Source organism: Hesperophylax consimilis, chromosome 17 (assembly GCF_061612785.1).
Source record: "Hesperophylax consimilis isolate HC1 chromosome 17, BYU_Hcon_1.0, whole genome shotgun sequence".
NCBI classification, from domain to species: Eukaryota; Metazoa; Arthropoda; class Insecta; order Trichoptera; family Limnephilidae; genus Hesperophylax; species Hesperophylax consimilis.
Genome location: NC_142852.1, coordinates 30871050 through 30898136, shown reverse-complemented (window position 1 = coordinate 30898136; position 27087 = coordinate 30871050). Strand labels below are relative to the sequence as shown.

General features: G+C 33.2%; 2 protein-coding genes across 2 annotated transcripts in view; one reads left to right on the top strand and one right to left on the bottom strand.

Moving 5' to 3' along the window:
- The first annotated feature begins 299 nt into the window (after positions 1 to 299).
- On the top strand, positions 300 to 11849 carry LOC149416412 (uncharacterized). Its single transcript, XM_089642145.1, has 4 exons — positions 300 to 976; positions 4623 to 4899; positions 6027 to 6208; positions 10070 to 11849. Exons 1-4 carry the CDS (start codon positions 374 to 376, stop codon positions 10244 to 10246), a joined length of 1239 nt encoding a protein of 412 aa, XP_089498271.1. The 5' UTR covers positions 300 to 373; the 3' UTR covers positions 10247 to 11849.
- Positions 11850 to 22850: 11001 nt separating this feature from the next.
- Mgat2 (alpha-1,6-mannosyl-glycoprotein 2-beta-N-acetylglucosaminyltransferase) overlaps positions 22851 to 27087 on the bottom strand; it is a 78314-nt gene continuing 74077 nt past the window's right edge. The window contains exon 12 of the mRNA XM_089642144.1: positions 22851 to 24672. Within this exon, the coding sequence (XP_089498270.1) occupies positions 24582 to 24672 (91 nt within the window). The 3' untranslated portion in view covers positions 22851 to 24581. The remainder of the gene's footprint in view (positions 24673 to 27087) is intronic.

Below are 27087 nucleotides of genomic sequence, written 5' to 3'. Positions count from 1 at the left end.
ATATTAAAAATATTGCGGAAAGAAATATCCTACCTAATACAATAATAATTACCCAAACCACTGTATCTCTTTTTCCGCAATGATTACGTAATATCAAACAAAATACACATTCTAGAATTGTTTTCATGCACTCCAACAATAAAATAAAAAGGAGTAGGTAACTACATTAGTTAAAAAAATGTTATACTGAAAGAGTAATAGCTAATTTGAAAGTTGTCAATTTACATACCAGTACCTACGCGATAATATTATTAAATATTTTTAGGTTGGTGTTTCGTTAAACAAAACTGTCACAAATTCGCATGAAGTATTTTATTTTGACTCGAGGAAAAGAATCGAGAATAAAGCATGGCTACCGGTCCCCTACTGGGCCATGACACTTGTAAATCAAACTAAACGTGCCTTCAAAGTCTTAATTCCTCTACTCTTGTGGTTTTTTCCGATTATTTTAGACAGAGCCAAGTTTCTTTATTATAAGATGACAGACAGCGAGGCGAAAATTCCAATAACTAATAAAGGAAAACGTCGCAAGAGAAAAAACAGTTCTGACAATGTTGGTCAAAAGAAACAATCGACTATTATCGAAAGAAGTGTTATAAGTCCAAACTGGCAGAATTTTTTGAAGAGTCAAACAAAAATGGATAAGAAACTTAAAGAGAGTGACAAAACAAAGAAGGTAGACGAAGAAATTTCTGCATATTGGAAACAAAAGCGACTTGAAAAGAAAAACATAACCTCACCGTCACAACATCTGAAAAGACTAAATATTGATCAAGATTCACACGAAAACAACAATGAATCCGTTAAAAACAATGCTGAGTTGGTGAAAAACATTAAAAAAGATGAACACTTTAAACATTTTATAGAAAATCCTTCTAATATTGAAGAGGTGATACAAAACAATTCATACTGGAAAAACAAACGGCTGCAGAAAAAAAATGGCGGAGTTGTTGCACCAACTAAAACTATTCTAGCTGTAAGTTGGAATTTTTGCAATTCAGAGTCAACCTTAACTTAACGATGTACTGTTTTCCCGCAGGGGTAGGCAGAGAGGCTATACCAACACACAATTCTATCTTGACACACTATTTGCTTCTTTCAAATTCATACATACTCTTCTGGGTAATTATTTCCCCGATCGCAGCACTTTTAGCCACATGCGATCGAAATTACAATTTGTTTTAACAATTACTACAAGAAACAACGGTTTACTTGTACAAAATAGGTTAAATTAGGTTCTAAGGTTGGGTTAACCTTTCCTTATCTGTGGTGTGTATTTACTACACATTGCTCTAATAACTTTAATAACTCTATAAATATAATATATTCTGGGTTCAGATTTTAGGTATTCCTCCGTTATACATTTATGCACTGAATTAAAAAATAATATATTATATAGTTTTCAAATTCAATTAAAAATCAGAGTTTTTTGTTAAAAATCGTGAACAAATACACCAATACAATCAATCGTGTGATACTAATACGCGAAGAGTGTGCGAGGAAATGACACGCTATTGATGTCCCGCTTTAATTCGCTATGCGGGAACATGAGACATCCACACGTCCGCAGTTGTAGTTTTTGATTTAGACCATTGATACCTACGACCGCACAGCTGTGTTTGTGCCAGCCGCTAGCCAGTTGGCCGCGAACCGTCGTTAGATGTGGACCCATCGCACGTTTCTTTAGCATCTGCCGATGGTTTTTTCATGTTTTCAGCAGTTAAATTACAATTATTATCACTTTTGATATAAAATATAATAAACATAATCGATTAGCTATGAATATTCATATTTTTCCGATATTAAATCGCTTATTTTGAGATGTGTATTGACTACACAGCACCGGAACGCGTGTATTTTTTTAGCACAGTAAGAGAAGGGTTAAGTAACGAAACTTACGCCAGTGTCAATCTGTACAAAATGGCGGCAAAAGAATCTTAGTTTTTAGAGTGCGCTTAGTTTTTCTAAACTACGTAACGGATTTTGATAAGGGTTTTCACTATCATTAGAGAATTTCTTCCGGAAGGTTAATACAGGGTGTATCGGCACGTACCCTACAAATTTTAATCAGAGATTCCTGAGCATATACAGAGTAAAAAATGTTATTGCCATTTTGCTTTTCGGTAATGTTTTTTTTTAATAAAAAATTTACTATTTATATTTTCACCACTGTTTTATCCTTTGTCAAAGTTTGAAAACCCATCTGGCAATATTTTATTCGAGTTTCGTTGAATAATGTATGTACGTATCTACATTTGTGCGTTTTTACAATCACAACGAAATGGCACGGCACCATTCGTCTCATTTTTAACTATTATTATTTAGTGTGTATGAAAGAGCGAAGACGCTTTTTGACACACTTGCTTAGCAGCTGTTGAACACGAGAAGCAATGCCAATGACAGTGACGGAGTATGGAAATTTTTTTGTTTTTAATTGAAAAAAAAATGTTACCGGACAGAAAAGTGCCCATAACATTTTTTACTCCAAATGTGCTAAGGAATAGCTGGTTAAAGTTTGTCGGGTACGTGCCGATACACCCTGCATATATAATACATGTATATTATATTTATACTGCCCTTGAGGTGATTTTGCACAAATATGGCGCTGAACAAATTATCCAAATATATATTTTTGATGTTTTATGTCCGTGTTAAATCTTCCCCACAGGAAAAACTAAACCCTTCCACACACTTTTCCACAAATGATCATGTAGTCAATCCACATTATATAAGCATAATAAATACAAAACAATACAAGAACAACACGTCAACTCACCAGAGATCAAATGGGAAAATAATTCACTGACTCCAGATATATTTTTATATCAGAGAGTTCGGCTCAGTAGAACTTCTAACAGGGCCTATAAATCCTACTGATCCCTCAACATAAATATTTAAAAAATCTTTCGTTATCCTTCATGTATTCAAAATGACCAACTTTTGCATCTTTATATATAAATTTTTCGACAGATCTAATACGCCTAAATTTTGAATGAGAGAGCTAGGTATAATGCCAGTAGCCGAAATAACAAATGGTAGTATTTTTATAGTCTGAGAATGCCAAATTCTTTTAATCTCATTTCCTAAATCTGTGTAACAGATTTTTGAATGTTACAGGAATTTGGAATAGCGACATTAATGATATAAGTTATTTTTTAAATTTTGTTATGTAAAACTATAACGGGTCTATTATGACTAATACCTTGTCTATAATTAGTCTTGTATACAAATATTATACAAATCTCATGTATGCTAAAAAAATGAATTTGGGAGTCACCTCAGGGCTGGAGCCTCAAAATTCTTGATTTTGTTCAAATGAGGGTAGTCCGTCTGATTGACATTGCGTTGTTAACAGAATGTTTGCCATCTCTAATGCACAGATGCAATTTAGGCACGCTGAATCTATTGTATGGGTATTTTAATGGAGCCTGCTCTAAGGAGCTTGCAGTATTGATCCCTGGTGAATGAAAACGAGTTCAAAGGTGATGTTGGCTTTGTGAAAACAGGTCGATTCTTCGATTCGTTTTAGTGTAATATGTGTATGTGGAAAGAGTTATCTGTTTTTCCACCTTCACATAATCCGGGCCTCTTCAAGACCCGCATCACAATGCTGCCCAACCGCTCAGGGGCGCTCTAGTGAGACGCTCTTAATCCAATTCATTACGTTTACATCAGCCCTGCATAATGCAGACATACGTAATTTTGAATTATATTTCTACGGCATTGAGCCTTCAGTAATCTCGCATTAATCTGCAACCTCAAAAACTACACAAATGTCCAATTAGTGTATGCAGTGAATTATATTACTGCATACATACAAAATATCCTCAATATTAAAACAGTTGTATTGTTAAAACAAACAAACACGGCTATCGATCTTTCTTTAAATTTACATTTTTTGTTTTAAACTTGGTGTCATGTTTACGCTTGCGAGATGACTCCATTTTGTTAACTTATTCAAACAAGAAACGTTACAGAATGAAACTAACAGAAACATGTTACGTAGGTATAGTGACTGCGTGTGTATTAGTGAGAGTTATCTATAGTTATAGAGCGAGTGTACTTGGCTGCGCCCTCCAATCTAGGCACGCCAAGGACTACTGCATTAGACATACGAGTACCGGCCAATTATGAATGGTCAATTTTGTTCTTTCAACTAGTTATAGATTTTACTAATAGATGTATATTAAAAATATATAATTTTTTTTTGTTTTGACTGTGGATTCAATCTTCCTCCCCAGGGACTTGAATCAACTGCGCTAACAACTGAGTCAAATCCCAGTTGGGTAGGATCGACATTTATATCGTATATTAACTGCTGTAATGTCATATAATTTCATAGAAACGCGTAAATGTCCGCGTGTGTATGCGTGATTGCCACCAAAAGTTGATAGAATTCATTGTCATCGATAACGAGTCTATCTGTCGAGTTTCAGCTCGATCGGATGTCGGGAAGTGGGTTAATTTCCACTTCCAAGATTCCACTTCATTCAACACAAGTTAAATTCAATCTGTGCTCTGTCAGTTCCAGGCCTCACGGTCATACATCAGGGTTGGTTTCAGCACTCCGTTGTGGACTGTTAGCTTCTCTCGTTTGTTATAATCATTGTATTATGTTTCAGGCGAACATTGAGAAGCAGAACAAGTCTGCCGGCTTAGAAAACACCCCCGCTAGTGACCGCGCTGCGCCATCGGTGCTTTCTGAAAATTCCGCTACGAAGCCCAAAACCACGCTCACCAAGTATGTGGCCATCGATTGTGAAATGGTTGGCATTGGCGAGAGCATGAGGGAGTCCATGCTGGCGCGCGTGTCGCTTGTGAACAAGTTCGGCGACTGTATTTACGATAAGTTTGTGAAGCCCAGAGAAAAAGTGACAGACTATAGGACACCTGTCAGCGGTACGTATTTACTTATTACCTCATTCCTTTAACAGTCACCCGGTCCTCCAGAACAGGGTGTTCTTCCCAGTTAGCTGAACCTTGTTCGTATCAGGGCAGGACATTGGCACCTCAGGTGAATTGTACTCTCTTTATCATCTTACATTTTCTGCATCTATTAGTGTTGTAGCATCGAGAAGAATCCATTGAATAATTAATAATAAGCAGCTCGACGCTACCTAGGTACGTACTTGCAGCCGAAATCAAAACAAAGCAACCTACCTGCTTCAGGTATCTACCGGCGACAATACGTCGCAGTCCGTCTGGGACATTACGAGAACTCGCCAGAAGGTTCGAGTCTACCGCCTAGGCATAATTGCCGCGCCGTCGAAATTTCGCGAAAGGCCCAGACTGAGTGAGTGCCTCGAATTTAGTTGCATTCATCTACCTACTGTTGTCACCGGCCGAACAGTATAAATAAGCCCGACGCAGCCAGCCAGTCAGTCAGTCAGTCATCAGTCTGCCGTCATTTAACAAGAATCAACGAGTGATAACCCGCGCTCCTCTTACTAGCGCAAAGGACAATATTCTCGGCTTCGCCCGTACCATCATGGACTCTATCGGGACATCATCATAGCGCCTTGGCCCAGATCGCCGTCCCTGGCCAGCGCTACACGGATTACAAGCGCCCTGGTTCCAGCGTCTCTGACCAGCGCTTCTTCCACGCCACCATGACCACCACGAGGACACGCAGCATCCTCACTGGTCTACGCCGCTCCCGCTCAACCGCCTGCAAGGTCCGCCGCATCATCGAGTCCGGTCGCAACCGTCGCCGTCGCCAACTACCGCCTAGACCACATCACCGCAGCAACTGAAGTATTCAACATTTGTCCTACGTCATCTCCTCGTCATGGCAACTGACTCACCAATAAACACTGTGACCTTCACGACACGCCTTTTATTTCGTGCCTTCACCTGATCCCCAAAGTGTTTTTGACTCCCAACAACTGCAAGTGTCTCCTGAGATGGCAGTGTTCCACCAGTTCCCTCGGTTGTCATTGAGCAGTTTCCCGACTCGTCGAGGATCTGATCCGTTTACGAGTGCTTCGAATATTCTTGTATTTAGTTTAGACTATGTGTGTTTGCAGGTATAAGGAAGGAAGACCTCCAGAAGGGGGAGGACTTTGAGGTGGTTCAAAAAGAGGTGGCGGAGATAATCCGCAACCGTTTCCTGGTGGGCCACGCCCTCAAGAAAGACCTTGAAGTGCTGTTCCTCAGCCATCCCAAGAGGAAGATAAGAGATACCTCCAAATACAAGCCGTTCCGCAGGGTGAGTTACCAACAAAGCAAACTAAAGACTTTACGTACAAACAAAGCATTCTCTGATATGTACGCTTTAAAAGTGTAAAAAGAAATTTAGCCATACAATTATGTGTTTTATATCTTTTTATCTGTCAAAGCCAGAGTCAAGTTAGACGGGCATAAACATACTAAATAATTATAAGCAATAATTAGTTGCCTTAAATATCAATACAAATTGAAAATATCTCCCGAGTAAAAATAAATGCCGCCAACGGGAATTGAACCCGCACCTTCTGATGTCCGGTCAGGTGTTCTGAAACCACTGAGCTATGTCGGCTTATTTCCAACCCGCCAAATGATTCAATATGTACTAGTATCTCAATCAACAATTACTGCTTATTATATTTTTTCCACCTGTAAACAACCAACTTTGTTTTTATAGGAAAGGATTTGTTAGTGCTAAATTTCTCACTAGATGGCGTTGAGCCATATTATATCTTCATTTATTGTTGAAATAATTTTGACTATTATTTTTTAATGATTAACTAATGTTTATAAGACAAGGTTTTATGTATCTCCCATTTTTATTTTTACTCGGGATATATTTTCATTTTGTATTGATATTTCAGGCAACTAATTATTGCTTATAATTATTTGTTATCCTTTGTGCTATGCATAAAACCTTGTCTTATAAACATTAGATTATCATTAAAAAAAAAAAAAACAAATATTATGATAAAAATTTCTTGATTCTGTGATAGATTCCTCTCTCTTAACAAACGTGTTGCAATCTTTAGAATACAGGCGTCTTGTTCTCAGGCTTGCTGCTCGCAAGAGACCGCAAGTATTAGTAGCCATGTTCCTCGTCACTTTGGGGTTTAAGTGTCAGTTTTACATAAATACTGTCAGTTTTACATAAATACTGTCATTTTTACATAAATACTGTCAGTTTTACATAAATACTGTCAGTTTTACATAAATACTGTCAGTTTTACATAAATACTGTCAGTTTTACATAAATACTGTCAGTTTTACATAAATACTGTCAGTTTGACATAATATGCTGTCAGTTTGACATAAATACTGTCAGTTTTACATAATATACATGATATTCTTGTTCTGCCGGTATTTCAATGGAAGATGCTCTGAGGAACTAGCATCATGGATCCCTTTGGCACATAGTGCATAGTTGGAAAGCGCTAAACATGTCCCCTTTATTTGTATACATTTGAAATATTTGCCACGTGAGAACAGGTCGCTTCTACGAGTCGTTTCTGTGTTAACACCTCGACTGTGGAATGTTTTACTCTTTCCTTTCTTAAAAAAAATCCCTCAAACAGCATCTCCAAAGATAACAAGGCAAATTAGTACGCACAAGCCAATTGTGGAGTTTTTTTTATTGAATGAATAGTTAATACATATGAACAAACGAGTCAATTGAATTAGCTTGTCAACAGGTGCTTAAAGTGTAGTTACATCACAGACATAAGAATATATAGACTAGAAATTAAAGGTGAGGGGTAAAATCAACTGTTGAAGAACGAAGGGGGTAAAGCTGACTGTGATTCGTCAATAAATCAATCTGACAGTATATAGGCATCTCGCATTATAATATCACCATTTAGTTCTTAAAAGTAAAATCTGCTTTTGAATAAATAGACATTTTTACATGGGAGCGCAAATTGCTCGCCACGTTATGAACTAATTTTCGAAATCCAAATTCAGCAAAAAAAATTTCTTCTATTTTCAGAGTCGAATATTTTTTTTACGTATTTAGTTAAGACACTTTTATAAGTGTTCATAATTTACTTCCCAGTAACAACGATGCGCACACTTGAGAATCGCTACATTCGACCGCTACATCCGCTGATGTATCTCGATGTAATAGTATATGTTTCTACAACTGATTCATATTATACGATGTGAATAAGCTTAAAATGATGCTTACATATGGAATGTAATACGACAATTGGGTTTATTCTCTTTTTCACATCTATTTTTACAAGTTTTCATATCACAAGCCCCTATTTTGCCGTGTTATTTCATAAAATGCCTCGACCATAGCTCGACGCTAGTTCGAACAAGAATGATGACGTCACATTCTCAAGATTCACGGGAAACCATACGCGAGCCCAGCCGGCTCCAATGGAACCGGTATGGGGAGTGGGGAATAATACGCTTTTAATCACTTAGGGCAGGTCTACTAATATTCATATGTCTATGAGTTACATATATTTAACCTTATTCATAGACTTACACTGCTTTTATAGTGTCAGGTAATAAATTAAATATCTTCGTTATGTTGTATTCAAACATTCTCTGTCCGTACTTATTATTAAATTTCGGAACTATTAACCCGTCATTGCGCGTGAATCTAGTGTTGTATTTATGTTCTAATTTCTCTTTATGCTACGGGGTAAATATATGCTGAATTATAATTTTTTGCCATAGTATACCCTTAACAGGTAAAATTTTGGCACTCCGAAACAGCAACGGTGTATTATGTCTCTGTTTGTAAATATTTGGGACGACTAGTAATTTTACAATTGCGTTTTGTACAACTTGGACTTGTTTCAGATTGGTTTTATGTAATAATATTTCCCCATATTGTTAATCCATATCTTATAATAGTTTTTTTTTTTCCGACTTTTGTCTGGGTTAAATCTCCCCCACAGGAAAAACTAAACCCTTCCACACACTTTTCTACAAATGATCATCTAGTCAATCCACATTATATAAGCATAATAAATACAAAACAATACAAGAACAACACGTCAACTCACCAGAGATCAAACGGGAAAATAATTCACCGACTCCAGATATTTTCATATCAGAGGGTTCGGCTCGGTAGTACTTCTAACAGGGCCTATAAATCCTACTGATCCCTCAACATAAATATTTAAAAAATCTTTTGTTATCCTACATGTATTCAAAATGACCGACTTTTGTATCTTTATATATAAATTTTTTGATAGATCTAATACGCCTAAATTTTGGATGAGAGAGCTAGGTATAATGCCAGTAGCCGAAATAACAAATGGTAATATTTTTATAGTCTGAGAATGCCAAATTCTTTTTATTTCGTTTCCTAAATCTTTGTATTTTCTTATTTTTTCATTTACAGATTTTTGAATGTTACAGGAATTTGGAATAGCGACATCAATGATATAAGTTATTTTTTTAAATTTTGTCATGTAAAACTATATCGGGTCTATTATGACTAATCGCTCGGTCTGTTAGTGTAGTTTTATCATAATATATTTTATAAAATTCGTTTTCTAAAAATGAATTTGGTTCGTATTCATAACATGGTATTATATTACGGCAGTCAATCAAGTTATGTTTAATTACCAAACTTTGGTGAATTATTTTTCAAACTTGATTGTGCCTAAATGTATACTCGGACGGTACTAATATAGAACATCCCGATATAATATGTTCTATAGTTTCCGGAAAAGCCAAACATTTTCTACACAAATCATCAATTTGATTTGTATCTTTGATTATATGCTTCCTATAATTTTTAGTATTAATGACTATCCTGAATGGCAAGCATAAATCCTTGCAATAATAATTACTATAATTATTATTGCATAAGGTTGTGTTTTCGGTTTATAAAAAGAGTGTAAAAAATAACATATTCCAATATATTTCCTTAAAATATAATGTAAATTCATCGTTACCACTAATTTCTAACACTGTTTGATGTTAAAATATTCCCTAGGAAGTCTTTTTTAAAGTAACATACTATTTCATTGGAACTATCTTGGTGTTGTCGTTTGAAACCAGCACCCTCCATCTTGTTTGACTGTACACCCCACGCCAGCGTGTTGAGTCTTACCTTCCTTAGCCGAACTATAAAAATATAATGTCTGTGTGTTTGTTTCAGATCGCCATGGGCTCAACGCCGTCCCTGAAGCGCCTGGCCAAGGAGCTGCTCGGCGTGGGCATACAGGGCGGCGAGCACAGCTCCGTGGAGGACGCGCGCGCCACCATGCAGCTCTACACGCAGAACCAGACGCACTGGGAGGCGGCGCTGCTCGCAAGAGACCGCAAGAACAACTAGATATGCTCCTTGTCACTACGGGGTTAAACTGTCAGTTTTACATAAATACTGTCAGTTTTACATAAATACCGTCAGTTTTACATAAATACTGACAGTTTTACATAAATACTGACAGTTTGGCATGAATACTGTCAGTTTGACACGAATACTGTCAGTATTACATAAATACTGTCAGTATTTCATAAATACTGTCAGTTTTACATGAATACTGTCAGTTTGACATAAATACTGTCAGTTCGATGTATACTGTTAGTTTGTTGTATACTGTCAGTTTGAACTATAGTGTCAGTTTGTTGTATACTGTGAGTTTGATTTATACTGTCAGTTTGAGGTATACTGTTAGTTGAGAGGTAAAGCTGTCACCTTGGATTAAAACTGATAGTTTTGGAGTAGAACCATCGTTTTGAGGTGAATCTGGCGGTGAAATTGTCAGTAAAGACGCTGACAGTTTAGAGTAAAACCATAATTTTGTTACTTTAGGATAAACATGTTATTTTAGCTGGAAATCTGTTTGGGATTATACTATCAGTTGAAGTGACACTGTAACTTATGGGTACAACTGACATTTGCTGTAAATATTTAACGTTTCTTCTGGCGAAATTTCCACGTTGTGTTGAATAACTCATTCAAACCATAATAATATGGTTTAATTTAATGTTTCTTTGTTTGTGTTTAATTTTGAAATATTTTTTTTTTATTTTAACTGTCACTTTGGGGATAAAAACTGTGCTAGTTTGGTAATTTTATGTCCATTCTGAGAAAAAAATCTGACATTTTGGAAAAGAGTGCATTCACTCTGTAGAAAATTACATTATGTCATATTTTAAATGTATCTTTTTAAGGCATTTTTTCTTGATAAAAGTTACTTAATTAAAAGTTTCTTTGACGTAGAATATGTTTTTTTTAAACTGTTGTGTTTGGCCGTACTGGCAAATTGTAAAACTGTTAGTTGGTGGCATTTCTGTCACATTGCGGCGATTTATTGTTGAATATTCCTTTTTTGCAGCAAAACTGCAAAACATTTTTTTTTTCTTAATATTATGCAACACATTCAATTATTTTAATTATTGTAGGTGACAGATTTGCTTTTGAGAGTCAGATTCTCTAAAAAAGTTTTTAATTTACAAATATGTAAAAGAAACACCCTGAATTTTTTTTGAAAATTCAAATACAATCAAAAAAATACTTGTTGTCCCTCTCTTGCTTAAAACAATAAGAAGATATTTATTGCTTCTGTGTTCAGTGCCATTTATTTTATTTTTAAGAATTTAAAGTAAATCAAATTTATTAATGTTATTTTCTGTCAATTTTACATATACTATTAGCTCGTTGTATACTGTCAGTTTGACATATACTGTCAGTTTGACATATACTGTCAGTTTGACATATACTGTCAGTTTGACATATACTGTCAGTTTGACATATACTGTCAGTTTGACAGATTTATTCTGTTAGTTTGTTCTGCAAGTAATTTTCCTCAATTGTTCTATTGAAAATGCCTTCTCTTCAATTATTTTTACTTTATTCTTCAATATTGTTTTAAAAGCAGTAATTTCGATTTTTTCTGCTATTATTAATATTTTTGTAATATTTGTGATAAATATAAAATACATAATAAATAAAAATGTTGATAAATAAAAAAAAAGTGTTTTTTTTAATGTATTTTTTTAAACTTTATTACTGATGATTTTTCCAGGAATGCAACTTTTTGCTGATTTAGTATCTGATTTCGCTTGGGACAATGATTCTTATCTCGATTCCAAAAAATCAGCCTGTTTGGTTGAGTCTGAAAAAATGGCTTTTAAAGTTCGAACCCAAGTCTCAAATTAGTGCCCGTTAGAATGATGATTTTTCCAGAAATGCAATTAAATGCATATTTTGTGACTGATTTCGATTCGGACCATGATTACAGCCCTTTTGGTACCATAGAGCCTGAAAAATGCCTTTTAAAGTCCGAACCCAAGACTCAAATTAGCTCTCAGTAGAAAAATGATTTTTCCAGAAATGCAACATTTTGCAGATTTTGTGACTGATTTCGATTCGGACCATGATTCTTATCACGATTACAAAATTTCAGCCCGTTTGGTACCATAGAGCATGAAAAAATGCCTTTTAAAGTCAGAACCCAAGTCTCAAATTAGCGCTCAGTAGAGTAATGATTTTTCCAGAATTGCAATTAAATGCATATTTTGTGACTGATTTCGATCCGGACCATGATTACAGCCCTTTTGGTACCATAGAGCCTGAAAAATGACTTTTAAAGTCCGAACCCAAGACTCAAATTAGCTCTCAGTAGAAAAATGATTTTTCCAGAATTGCAATTAAATGCATATTTTGTGACTGATTTCGATTCGGACCATGATTACAGCCCTTTTGGTACCATAGAGCCTGAAAAATGCCTTTTAAAGTCCGAACCCAAGACTCAAATTAGCTCTCAGTAGAAAAATGATTTTTCCAGAAATGCAATTAAATGCATATTTTGTGACTGATTTCGATTCGGACCATGATTCTTATCGCGATTCCAAAAATTCAGCCCGTTTGGTACCATAGAATCTGAAAAAATGGCTTTTAAAGTTCGAACCCAAGTCTTTTATTGCCCTTTTGAATGATGATTTTTTCAGGAATACAACTTTTTGCTGATTTCTGTACTGATTTCGTTTTGGATGACGATTCTCATCACGATTCCTAAAAATCAGCCCGTTTGGTAGCATAGAACCTGAAAAAATGGCTTTTAAAGTTCTAACCCAAGTCTTTTATTGCCCTTTCGAGTGATGATTTTTCCAGGAATGCAACTTTTTCAGATTTCTGTACTGATTTTGTTTTGGATGATGATTCTCATCACGATTCCAAAAAATCAGAAATGATTTTACTTGGAACATTGAAAATGCCTTACCTTTAATTCACTTTACTTTTTTCTTTTAATATTGTTTTAAAAGCAGTCATTTTGAATTTTTCTGCTATTATTAATATTTTTAAAAATATTTGTGACAAATAAAATACATAATAAATAAAAATGTTGATAAATAAAAAAGTTTTTTGTTTAATGTATATTTTTTATTAAATTTTTTAAACTTTATTTGACTAGATATTATTTACTTGGTGGATGGAATACATTTTTTAAAAGCCCTTTTTACATGAGCCAGTTTGCTGTTTTTTAGAAATTTCTTACATGGGGTGGTAAATATAAAAAAAATCATAATAAATACAGGTAAATCATTTTAAAGAGACCCTTTCTTGTCTTGAGTGACTGTACCAGTGGATAAAAAAAAATTAATATTAATAATAATTTTCTAACTATGTTAATTTTGGTTTAACATAGTTAGAAAGCTGAAAAATATGATAAAGGTTGATTTTTTTTTTGTACGCACCCAGTATGTTTTTGGGCATTCGCGGGATATGAGGGGACTGTGGGCTGGTATTCCAAACTAGCGCAAATACAATTAAACATGTCCCTTTAAAAATAATTTGCCTGTACCATTAATCGTAACCCTCGAAATATTTTCTCCAAAATTGCATACAGAGAGAATAGAATACCAAAAAGAATAACATTGGAATGATTGATGCTGGGAAGAACCCCGATAATCAGATCTAGTCACGAAACACGGTAAAAGCCGATTCTACTGAATTTTCGATTCTGTGTGGTGTTCTTTCAACATGCTTGATGTAGGTTGTGTTTATTAAGCAATAGAGTTATTTGTGGTATTCTATTATCTCTGCATACCCTTTGATTGACTTGATGCAATGGTATGCATGTATTATAATATGACAATAGCTTCACAATTGATTACACATAGCAAATTCAACAAATTAATAATAATATTGAATTATTTAATAACTTTTCACCATACAAACAATTATTCCAGTTAAAAGTCTAAAATTCAATTGAAGATCTAAGCAATAACTAGTTCACTCGTTACTTTGGATGAAAACTCAGTCAGTTTGAGATGAACTGTCAGTTTGACATGAACTGTCAGTTTGACATGAACTGTCAGTTTGAAATGAACTGTCAGTTTGACATGAACTGTCAGTTTGACATGAACTGTCAGTTTGACATGAACTGTCAGTTTGACATGAACTGTCTGTGAATTTGACATCACTGTCAGTACTTAAACTGCCAGTTTGACGTAAACTGTCAGTTTGACGTAAACTGTCAGTTTGACGTAAACTGACAGTTTGACGTAAACTCTCAGTTTTACGTATACTGTCAGTTTGACTTAAACTGTCAGTTTGACTTAAACTGTCAGTTTGTCTTAAACTGTCAATTTGACATAAATTGTCAGTTTAACATTTAAATCGATTTTTTTTACATTTTATAGCTTAAATCTTCAACTGAATGATGGAAATCGTAACACTCCATACAATAATTTGGGCACTAGTGGGAAAGCCATTAATGCTGAAAAATCAAGTTAATAATAATAATTTTTTGAAAATTTGTTAAACTATAAATTGCTGTATGACTTTTGGAACTAAAATATCATTTTTGGTGGGAAAATAAAAATATTTGCGAACCAAATTACTATTAATTCAGTGTTAATTTAAATATAATAAATAAAATTGTTTGTAGGGTTGAAATAATTATCTCGTTTAAAAGAAAAAAAAATTGTTTAATATTTTCTCTAGTACAAAACTTTTACTAGCCGATTAGCAGTTAACATTTTTTATCAATAGATGGCACTGTGTTACAATAATTCAACAAAAATAATAACATTTTTTTACAAAAAAAAAAAAATTATTACCTAAATATTTTACAATAATTTTACATTTATTCTTGTGGTGTTTTTTCATTTGAATATTTTTTAATGTTTTAAATACATATTTTGAGCACAAGACATTTTTTAATGAATAATGTTTATTTATAATTATTAATTATTGAAACAATAATAATAATAACTGTCTTTTTTTAAATATGAAACCACGCAAGAGTCCCAACTGCTCCCAACCGTTTGGATCCAGTAACACTAAATTCCAATTGGGTAGTGGTGAAGGGAAGGAGGTGGGGTAGATGAGGGTTGGAAAGTGCCTAGCTATTCAGATCTTGTCACCAAACACGGCCAAAGCCATTTCAAGTTTCGATAATGAGTTGTGATCTCAAGGCGATGCCATACGTAGTAATGCAAAATCATGTGTTTTTGGTTTGAAAATTTGGTCGCCTAGAAATGTTTCAGATGCTTTAATTAAATACTGCGAGTAGAATACATCTTGGCCTTTGATATAATCGAGTATTTTTTATATAAGTCTTTTTATAAGCCCAGAAAAAAATAATGTATAAGGCCTATGAAAACTGCTTTAAAGTTCAAAATCTCCTACTTACGAACCCATTTTCGGTTATGATTTTATTGTATAATGTGGCAAATTAAGTTATTTATAAAATGATCGGAAAAAAATTAAATATTTATGCCTGAACATCCACCAAATAAAATAAAAGGCACTTTTTGGCCATGTTTTTTTCTTGCATAAATCAAAACAGACGGATGGTGTTAAGCGGGAATATAAACCTTATCGCCATCTACATAAGGGTTGTTATTGATAGCGGCTCAATTTAAAATATTACACGACGTAGTGCATCGCCTCAACTAGTTTTAATTCACATTATTTAAAATATTATTAATACTGTTTCAATAATTAAGCAAAAAAATGCTTTAAAAATGTACATTATAATATTTAAAATTAATTAACTGATAAAAATAAGAAAATAAACATTTTATCTCTTCCGCTAGAAATATTATTTTAACAATAATAATATCAATTAAAACGCGTATAACAAATATTTTAAAGTGAAAATCAACGCATTATAAAAATGATAGTCATAATTTAAATAAAAAATAATAATACTTCGAAAATCTTTTTTAAATTTTGTACATTATATTCGTTTTATCAATGCGAAAATTTGAATGAAATAAAATTGGTTACAGGGTGTTTAAAAATCAATCCGCAAAAAACATAGTTTTTTTTACTATTTAGAGAATGTCTTTTAATTTTTTTTTTAAATATATATTTTTTGTTTGACTGAGGATTCAACCTTCCTACCCAGAAACTGGAGTCGACAACTGTCTACCAACCTCGCCAAACGCCGATCGGGTAGGACTGACATTTATTTAGCATATTAACTGCCGCAATGTCATCCGATTTCAAAGAAATTCGTTTATGTCGACGCGTGCAAGTGCGTGATTGCCATCAAAAGTTAACAGAACACAATGTCATCGACAACGAGTCTCTCTACCGAGTTTCAGCTCGATCGGATGCCGGGAAGTGGGTTAATTCAAATAGATTTGTTTGATTTTGGAAACCCTATGACGCAGTGACATATATTTTGTTTAACATAACGTTAACCTAAAAAAAATATTTATTTCCATAAAAATAATAATATTGCTACCAAACTTCACAGCCAACTCATATACTTTCTTTAAGAATAAAAACAAATTGATTCGAGACAATTTTATAACTTTTGTGACAGGAAACGGTTTAAAACTATAAATTTGTGACATGAAACTAATAAATGTTTAGATAAAGTGACATACTTTTGTCTTGAACTAACTGGAACCCAGCGAAGGTAATATACAAAGACAAAATGAATGCATAAGATCGACACTGCTATTGCAGTGCTTTGTACCGTGCTTAGGCACGATTCTTCCAACACTGCAAATGCAGGGCTCCAGGGGTTAAGCTATAAATTTGTGACTTGAAACCGATTAAAACTGTAAATTAGTGACATGAAACCGATTAAAACTGTAAATTTGTGACGTGAGACCGATTAAAACTGTAAATTTCTGACTTGAAACCGATTAAAACTGTAAATTTTGTGACTTGAAACTGCATAAAACTGTAAATTTCCGACTTGAAACCGATTAAAACTGTAAATTTGTGACTTGAAACCGATTAAAACTGTAAATTTCCGACTTGAAACCGATTAAAACTGTAAATTTCCGACTTGAAACCGATTAAAACTGTAAATTAGTGACATGAAACCGATTAAAATTATATATTTTGTGACACGACGAATTATATATTAAGATTAACGCGCTTAGTGCAGCGCAAGCGGGGGAGGGGGGTGGGTTGTGTCACAGGAGCCCTACGAACTCTGCGGTCTATAATAATATAAAATAATCCGCGCAACCAACTACGAAAGTAATGTTGACGTATCATTTATCTTTGTTTTTGTGCTTTTTCACTTTGATTATTTTAAATTAAATTATTTACTCAATTTTTAGTGTCTAGACAAGTGAATAGACCAGCATCTCAAAATCGAGGAATACCACGAGATCAAGAGAAAATCCAATATGTTCTTGGAAACTTGGCTTCCACCCCCATATACAATGGTATCCTATGTGCCAGTCTAATAAAGTGGTAATTTTGATGTCGACAATGTACAACGACGCAGCAATTGATGCCGATACAGGAGATCGTCAAAACCCAGAAATAATAACGTATTGTAATCGTATAAAAAACAGTTTGTCAAGGAATTCAAAAAGTTCTTAACTTCTAATTGTCTTCTGTGACTTGCTCAAATTTAGCGCCCCCCATTCCATATGCATTCATACAGCGAATAAGAACTTAGAGGCAGTTTCCTCACCGACTTGTCTCTGGCTTGTATGTAACCCCTGGCTCAACGAAGAGTGTCTGTCTTTCAAAATAAAAGATTTTCTACGTAACCCTCAAGTAGAAAGTCAGCTACCGACCGCAAGATCGACACGGAGAAATTCTGTGAATCGCTGCCATGATCGCAGAAGTGCGCGCAATAGAAGCACTTGAAAAGAGTGTAACGTGATTCCATGTAATCCAAGCGACCATTGACGTTTCTTACTTGAGCGTGACCACTGAACGGTTAAAACAATATAAACACAAAATTGATTAACCTTTCCTTATCTGTGGTGTGTATTTACTACACATTGCTTCTAATAACTTTAATAACTCCATAAATATAATAAATTCTGAGTTCAGATTTTAGGTATTCCTCCGTTATACATTTATGCACTGAATTAAAAAATTATATTTTACATAATTTTCAAATTCAATTAAAAATCAGAGATTTATATTAAAAATCGGGAACAAATACACCAATACAATCAACCGTGTGATACTAATACGCGAAGAGTGTGCGAGGAAATGACACGCTATTGATGTCCCGCTTTAATTCGCTATGCGGGAACATGAGACATCCACACTTCTGCAGTTGTAGTTTTTGATTTAGACCATCGATACCTACGACCTCACAGCTGTGTTTGTGCCAGCCGCAAGCCGCTAGCCAGTTGGCCGCGAACTGTCGTTAGGTGTGGACCCCTCGCACGTTTCTTTAGCATCTCCCGATGGTTTTTTCATGTTTTCAGCAATTAAATTACAATTATTATCACTTTTGATATAAAATATAATAAACATAATCGATTAGCTATGAATATTCATATTTTTCCGATATTAAATCGCTTATTTTGAGATGTGTATTGACTACACAGCACCGGAGCGCGTGGATTTTTTTAGCACAGTAAGGGAAAGGTTAGATACGAAATAAGATATCTGATAAATATTCAATTGTTATGCTAGCTACAAACATAAGTGCTGCCCTCTCTAACACTCAAAGATAACTAACTGTACAGTATTTAACATACTCAAGATAATGAAGAAATTAAGCTGCCATTAAAAAAATGTTAGTTAACAATTAGGAATTCAATTAATATAATGACAAATAATTAACACTGTCAAAGGAAAACCGTGACAGGACAATTGTGACACGATACTGATTATCTGAATAAATTTGAAGATAATGAAGAGATACAATTTTAATAAAATAGCTGCGTACAAACATTAATAATTAAAATGTTTCTATAATATTAATCTGATAAACATAGGACTAGTTTTTAATAGCTATCGATAAAGTTCCGTTGTACTAGAATGAAACAAGTTGACATAGATCAGATGTGACCAGTTAAATTAGATTAACTGTGACATGAAACAAGTTAAAATAAATTAACAGTGACATGAAATCAGTTAAATTAGTTTAACAGTGACATGAAATCAGTTAAATTAGAATAACTGAGACGTGAGACCAGTTAAAATAGATTAACAGTGTCATGAAACCAGTTAAATTAGTTAAACAGTGACATGAAATCAGTTAAATTAGAATAACTGAGACGTGAGACCAGTTAAAATAGATTATCTGTGACATGAAACCAGTTAAATTAGAATAACTGAGACATGAAACAAGTTAAAATAGATTAACAGTGACATGAAATCAGTTAAATTAGATTAACTGTGACATGAAACCAGTTAAACTAGATTAACCGTGACATGAATTCAGTTAGATAAGATTAACTGTGATATAAAACCAGTTAAATTAGAATAACTGAGACATGAAACAAGTTAAAATAGATTAACAGAGACATGAAACCAGTTAAATTAGAATAACTGAGGTTAAAATAAATTAATTGTGATATTAATCAGTTTAATTAGATTAACTGCGACCAAAATTAGTTAAATTATATTAATTATGACAAGAAATTAGATTAAATGCAACATGAAACAAGTTAAATGAGAATAACTGTGACACTAAACTAGTTAAATTGAATTAGCTATGACGTAAAATCAGTCGTAAAAATAACAGCGTAGCATAAATATAAAACCAGTTAAATTGGATTAACTATGACATGAAATCAGTTATAAAAATAATAGTGGCACAAAATCAGTTAAATAATATTAACTATGACATGAAACCGGATAAATTAGAATAATTATTGAAATATTAAATTAGTTAAATGAAAATAACTCGCATGAGACTAGTTAAATTAGATTAACTGTGACCAAAATGAGTTAAATTAGAAACTAGATTAAATGTGACATGAAACCGGTTAAATGAGAATAATTAAACTAGTTAAATTGAATTAGTCAGTCGTAAAAATAACAGTGATGTAAAACCAGTTAAATTGAATTAACCATGACATGAAATCAGTTATAAAAATAATAGTGGCAGAAAATCAGTTAAGGCGATGCCATACATAGTAATGCAAAATCATGTGTTTTTGGTTTGAAAATATGGCTGCCTAGAAATGTTTCAGATGCTTTAATTAAATACTGCGAGTAGAATACATCTTGGCCTTTGAAATAATCAAGTATTTTTTAGATACGTCTTTTTATAAGCCCAGAAAAAAATAATGTAAAGGCCTATGAAAACTGCTTTAAAGTTCAAAATCTCCTACTTACGAACCCATTTTCGGTTATGATTTTATTGTATATTGTGGCAAATTAAGTTATTTATAAAATGATCGGAAAAAAATTAACTATTTATGCCTGAACATCCACAAAATAAAATAAAAGGCACTTTTTGGCCATGTTTTTTTCTTGCATAAATCAAAACAGGCGGATGGTGTTAAGCGGGAATTTAAACCTTATCGCCATCTACGTAAGGGTTGTTATTGATAGCGGCTCAATTTAAAATATTACACGACGTAGTGCATCGCCTTAAATAATATTTAACTATGACATGAATTCTCTTAAAATGTGTTAACTCAAAAAACCAGTTAAATTAGACTGATTATGACGTTAACCCAGATTAGTTGAACTGTCCCATGGAATTTGTTATTTAAATAACTGTGACATATAACCAATTAAATTTAGATTATATGTGACATGTTTTAATTTTATAACATGAAACAAGTCTTGTTATAACATCGAGTATTATAATATTATACAATGTTTATACATTAGCCGCTTCACTTTTATTGGCAGTGAAAATATTCAATTTCTTTTCAATTAAAATAAATTGGCAGTGAATTCATCACCACAAAACTTATACATATTGACAAAATAATGAGAAAAATTTTAAAATTTGACAAACAAATAAATATAATTTTAACATGACTATTTAAAAACATTTAAATTTTCAAAAAATATAACACAATTTTGACAAAATTAATTTGTAAGTAATAATTGACGGTTTGGTGGAAGCCTGCCATCCAAATCTAGTCACAAATTTATAAAAAAAATAATACATTATACAATTTTAACTATGTAAAATGTACTTTTTGAGAATAAGACAGATTTGAAAAAAATTGTGCATTGATTATTGCAAGGCCTACCTAATAAATAGGACAACAAACAAAGTAAATATAAAAATTATATTAGTAGGTATTTTGAGGATAAAAAAATAATGTGTTAATTTTTGGAGTACGTAGGTTGTAATTATCGTGATAAAATATCGTAAAATTAGGATAACTGTGCCAAAGTTCTGTTCAATTAGGACAACTGTGCCTAAAATTCCGTTCAATTAGGATAACTGTGCCAAACATTCCATTCAATTAGGATATCTGTTCAATTAGGATAACTGTGCCAAAAATCCAGTCAATTATGATAACTGTGACAAAATTTCTTTCAATTACAATAACTGTGCCAAATTCCAGTCAATTATGATAACTGTGACAAAATTTCTTTCAATTACAATAACTGTGCCAAATTCCAGTCAATTATGATAACTGTGACAAAATTTCTTTCAATTACAATAACTGTGCCAAATTCCAGTCAATTATGATAACTGTGACAAAATTTCTTTCAATTACAATAACTGTGCCAAATTCCAGTCAATTATGATAACTGTGACAAAATTTCTTTCAATTACAATAACTGTGCCAAATTCCAGTCAATTATGATAACTGTGACAAAATTTCTTTCAATTACAATAACTGTGCCAAATTCCAGTCAATTATGATAACTGTGACAAAATTTCGTTACTTACAATAATTGTGAGAAAATTACGGTCAAGTTAAAAAACTGGGACAAAATTACGGTCAATTGCAATAACAGTGACACAATTCCGGTTGATTACAATAACTGTGACACAATTCCAGTTGATTACAATAACAGTGACACAATTCCGGTTGATTACAATAACTGTGACACAATTCCGGTTGATTTCAATAACTTTTGTTCAAAATGTTTCAATGAATAAAAAGAAAAGTGCGGAACGAAACCAGTTTAAAATAAATCTGACATTAACTACAAATTATAAGCGCGGTGAATAAAAACAAAAATAGATTTATCAATTTATCAACATTTCTCAGTAAACTAATAATTAAAAAAAAATTTTAAATGTTTTGTAACATTAACACATTTATATAAACGTAAATGTTTTGAGAATTTATGAAGTTTAAAACTTTGGCATAACTTCACTAAACACTGTCCATAATTAAAACACGAAAACGAAATATTGCTATACATAGTACAATACAAGAAGAATGTGAAATATTTCACTATTTCAATAAAGATTATTAAATATCTTAATCAGTAATTTTTAACATAAACATGTAAGTATATATGTAATATACATACAATAACGTCAAAAGTTTAAAAAATGTAGGTATAGTTTCTTGCAATATGGATGACGTGTTCATAACGAAATTGACATAAAACCAGTTCCATATCTACAACTTTGACATAAATCAGTTACATATCAAGAATTTGGAAAATAAAAGCAGTTCCAATCAAGAAATTTGAATTAACTGCAGTTCCATATCAAGAACTTAGTCATAAAATCAGTTACAATGCAACAAAGGTAATATATAAAACCAGTTCCATATCAAGAACTTAGTCATAAAACCAGTTACAAGGCAACAAAGTTAATATATAAAACCAGTTCCATATCAAGAACTTAGTCATAAAACCAATTACAATGCAACAAAGTTAGTATAAAACCAGTTCCATATCAAGAACTTTGAAATGGAAGCAGTTCAGTATAAAGAACTCTGAAATAAAAGCAGTTCCACATCAAAAACTTAGTCATAAAACCAGTTAAAACCCAATAAAGTTGACATAAAACCAGTTGCATTTCAAGAATTGTGACACAAAATCAGTTCCATATCAAGGACATAAAACTAGGTTAAATTAAAAAAAAATTTAAATTAAATAAAGCCAAAGAAATTTGTAACTATGCAGTTACAAAGCATAAAAAGATTAAACAAAACCACACAAAAAATAACTTTTGACATAAAACAAGTTCTATACCAAGAACTACTAAGAAAAACATCTAAGTCAATAAGTTTTGCATGAAATACTTTTACAAAAATAAAAATATGCACGAAATTCCAGATTTCAATACAACTAACAATTAAGACAAAACACTTTAAACTGCATTTACGCTGCCAAGTTTATAATACCACAGCTAAAGGTAAAGCTAATTACAAAACAAACATTTTAAAACAGGAAGTAACACTGACGAAGACAATGATAATTCTAGAATTTGTAAAGACGGTTACACTTCAAGAATTTTGACCTTAAACTAGTTCCATATAAAGAAAATTGAAATCAAGCCAGCTCCGAAAACTTGATGCAAAACCGGTTCCATGTTAAGGACTTAGATATAAAACCATTTCCATATCAAGAAAATTGACATAAAACCAGCTGCATTTAGAGAAAGTTCACATAAAAACAGTTCCATACCAAGAACTTGAATCAAAACCGGTTCTATGTTAAGAACTTAGACATATAACCAATTCCATATAAAAAAAATTGACATAAAACCAGCTCCACATAGAGAAAGTTGACATGGAACCAGTTCCATTCCAAGAACTTGACGCAAAACCGGTTCCGTGTTAAGAACATGGACATAAAAATATATCCACATGAAGAATATTGTCATAAAACTAGCTTCACAGAGAGAAAGTTGACATAAAACCAGTTCCATTCAAAGAACTTGACGCAAAACCGGTTCCGTGTTAAGAACTTAGATATAAAACCATTTCCATATCAAGAAAATTGACATAAAACCAGCTGCATTTAGAGAAAGTTCACATAAAACGAGTTCCATTGCAAGAACTTAAAGCAAAACCGGTTCCGTGTTAAGAATTTAGATATAAAAACATTTCCACATCAAGAACATTGACATAAAACCAGCTCCATTTAGAGAAAGTTGACATAAAGTCAGTTCCATTCCAAGAACTCGAAGCAAAACCGGTTCCGTGTTAAGAACTTAGACATAAAACCATTTCCATATCAAGAATATTGACATAAAACCAGCTTCATATAGAGAAAGTCGATATAAAATCAGTTCCATTTCAATAACTATGAAATAAAACAAAAAAGCGCATATTTTAAGCAAGAGTTAACATAAAAATGTCGAAGCTACAATCGAATTCGTCAAAGTCTTTTTCAGATTAACTCCCAGCTTCATTTTCAACGCACAAATCATTTCTTGAGCACATGAAATTAATTAATATTAATTTCTAATCGGCAGTTATTTATTTATATACATTATTAATAATCAGTTATTATTATTATTTATTTTAAACACTGACTTTAAAAACAACATAGTCACATTTATTTACTATTTAAATAAGTTTCATTAAAGGTTCGGTAACTTTTAATATATGCCGTTTTCGAGCAGGAAATTGAGTCTCCTTTCATTTGCGGTTTTCGCCTCTTTTGTAATGTTCATGCATAGTTGATGATCCCTGTAAAATAAAACAAAAAAATAATTATGATAATAGTAATAAAAAAAATTATTTTGTTTAACATTTCCTTATCTGTGGTTTGTATTTACTACACATTGCTTATAACAACTTTAATAACTCTATAAATATATTAAATTCTGGGTTCAGATTTTAGGTATTCCTCCGTTATACATTTATGCACTGATATAAAAAATAATATTTTACATAGTTTTCAAATTCAATTAAAAATCAGAGATTTTTGTTAAAAATCGGGAACAAATACACCAATACAATCCAATACAATGACACGCTATTGATGTCCCGCTTTAGTTCGCAATGTGGGAACATGAGAAATCCACACGTCCGCAGTTGTATTTAAACCTTCGATACCTACGACCGCATAGCTGTGTGTGTGCGTCCAGCGCCCATCCAGCACCTGCAGCCAGTCAGTCTCGGGCCATCGTTACATAAGGACTCCTCGCAAGTTTCTTTAGCATCTGCCGATGGTTTTTTCATGTTTTCAGCAATTAAATTACAATTATTATCACTTTTGATATAAAATATAATAAACATAATCGATTAGCTATGAATATTCATATTTTTACGATATTAAATCGCTTATTTTGAGATGTGTAATGACTGCACACCACCGGAACGCGCGGATTTTTTTAGCAAAGTAAGGGAAAGGTTAAATTGGCAAATTTTAAAATTATATGGAAGATTGTCACCATGGTTATTCAATATATACATGGATAATTGTATGCAAGAATTGATAGAGGTGGGATTGGGTGCGAATTTGAGTAATCTGAAAGTATGTTGCCTGTTGTATGCTGATGTATGGAAGATCTAGGATTTTCCAATAAGAGGTGTTATTTTGAATAGCCCGCTATTTCGGTAGATGTTACTTTTGAAGCTGTCATTTTTTGACATTTGACAAGTAGAAACTACGCCATTGATAAAAATGGAACGATACAAGTTTCAACAACGCATTGAAATTATTAAAATTCCTTTGAGTGAATCAAATGCAAATCACCTTGAGTGATGAGGCCCATTTCCACCTCGGTGGCTTCGCCAACAAGCAAAATTGTCGCATCTGGGGCTCGGAAAACCCAAAAGTTATTGTTGAAAAGCCTCTCTATCCTCAACGTGTGACTGTTTGGTGCGGTTTATGGTCCGGCGGAGTCATTGGACCTTACTTTTTCGAAAATGAGGCTGGAGCAACAGTTACGGTGAATGGATTGCGCTATCGAGAGATGATTAATGATTTTTTATGGCCGGAATTGGATGGTATTGATCTGGACAACGTTTACATTCAACAAGACGGCGCTACGTGCCACACAAGCAACGAAACCATTGATCTTTTACGATTGAATATCAAAATAACACCTCTTATTGGAAAACCCTGTACAGTCTCTCGTGTCTAGGATGAACGAAGTATGTATGAAGAATGAGTTAATGATGAATGTAAGTAAGTCTAAAGTAATGGTGTTTGTAAGAGAGAGTACGAAAACAGTGTGCAATATAGTTGTTGCTGAGGAATACTTGGAGCAGGTGGATGAGTTTGTGTATTTAGGAAGTATGTTGTAGAGAGATGGGAAGGCTGACAGAGATATTGAAACAAGGGGAAATGCAGAACTCCATTCATGGAGGACTGAACGCAGTTAGTGTCAGCATTATATGCAGCAGTCCACAATAGAGTGCTGGTACCTACCCTGATGTATGGTGGTGAGGCATGGAACTGAGAGAAGAAGGATGATTACATGTGGTAAAACCATGTATGATCGTGTGAGAAATGTGGAAATCCGCAAAGAGTGCAAGGCTGATGCAAGCGTAATGCGTAAGATCAAGAAAGGGACGCTTAGATGGTTTGGGCATGTAGAGCGAATGAGCGAAGAAAGGAGAATATACGATGCAAATGTGAAAGGTAGCAGAAGTCGGGGACGCCCGAGGAAGACATGGCACGATCAAGTGAATCAGATACTCGAGTCGGGACATGTCAAGAGTCAGAATAATAGAAGACAGTGTATGAATGTGAATGAGGCAAGACAATGTATGAATGTATTCGAGTAGTACAGTTAACCTCTCAGAAAAGGACTTTTATTTACTTTGTGTTCCTTTGCGAACTGTCAAAATGCGGAAATTTTTGTGTTATTCACGAGTTTTGTTAAAAGCTCCATAACTCACGTTTTGGGAAACGTAGCCTCATTCTAAAAAATGTTTTGGAAAGATTATGAAATTCACTATCGTATTGTTTTGTTATACGTAAATATTTGCGTTTCTAAATATACATTTTCTGAAAACGTCAAAAATATGTAAAAATCGCTGACCATTATTTCAAAGCTGTGAAAAATGTACTTTTTTCTGAGTATCATAAAGAAATAACACTTTATATATTGAAGAAATATAATTAAAAACTATTGGTCACCTCAAAATATT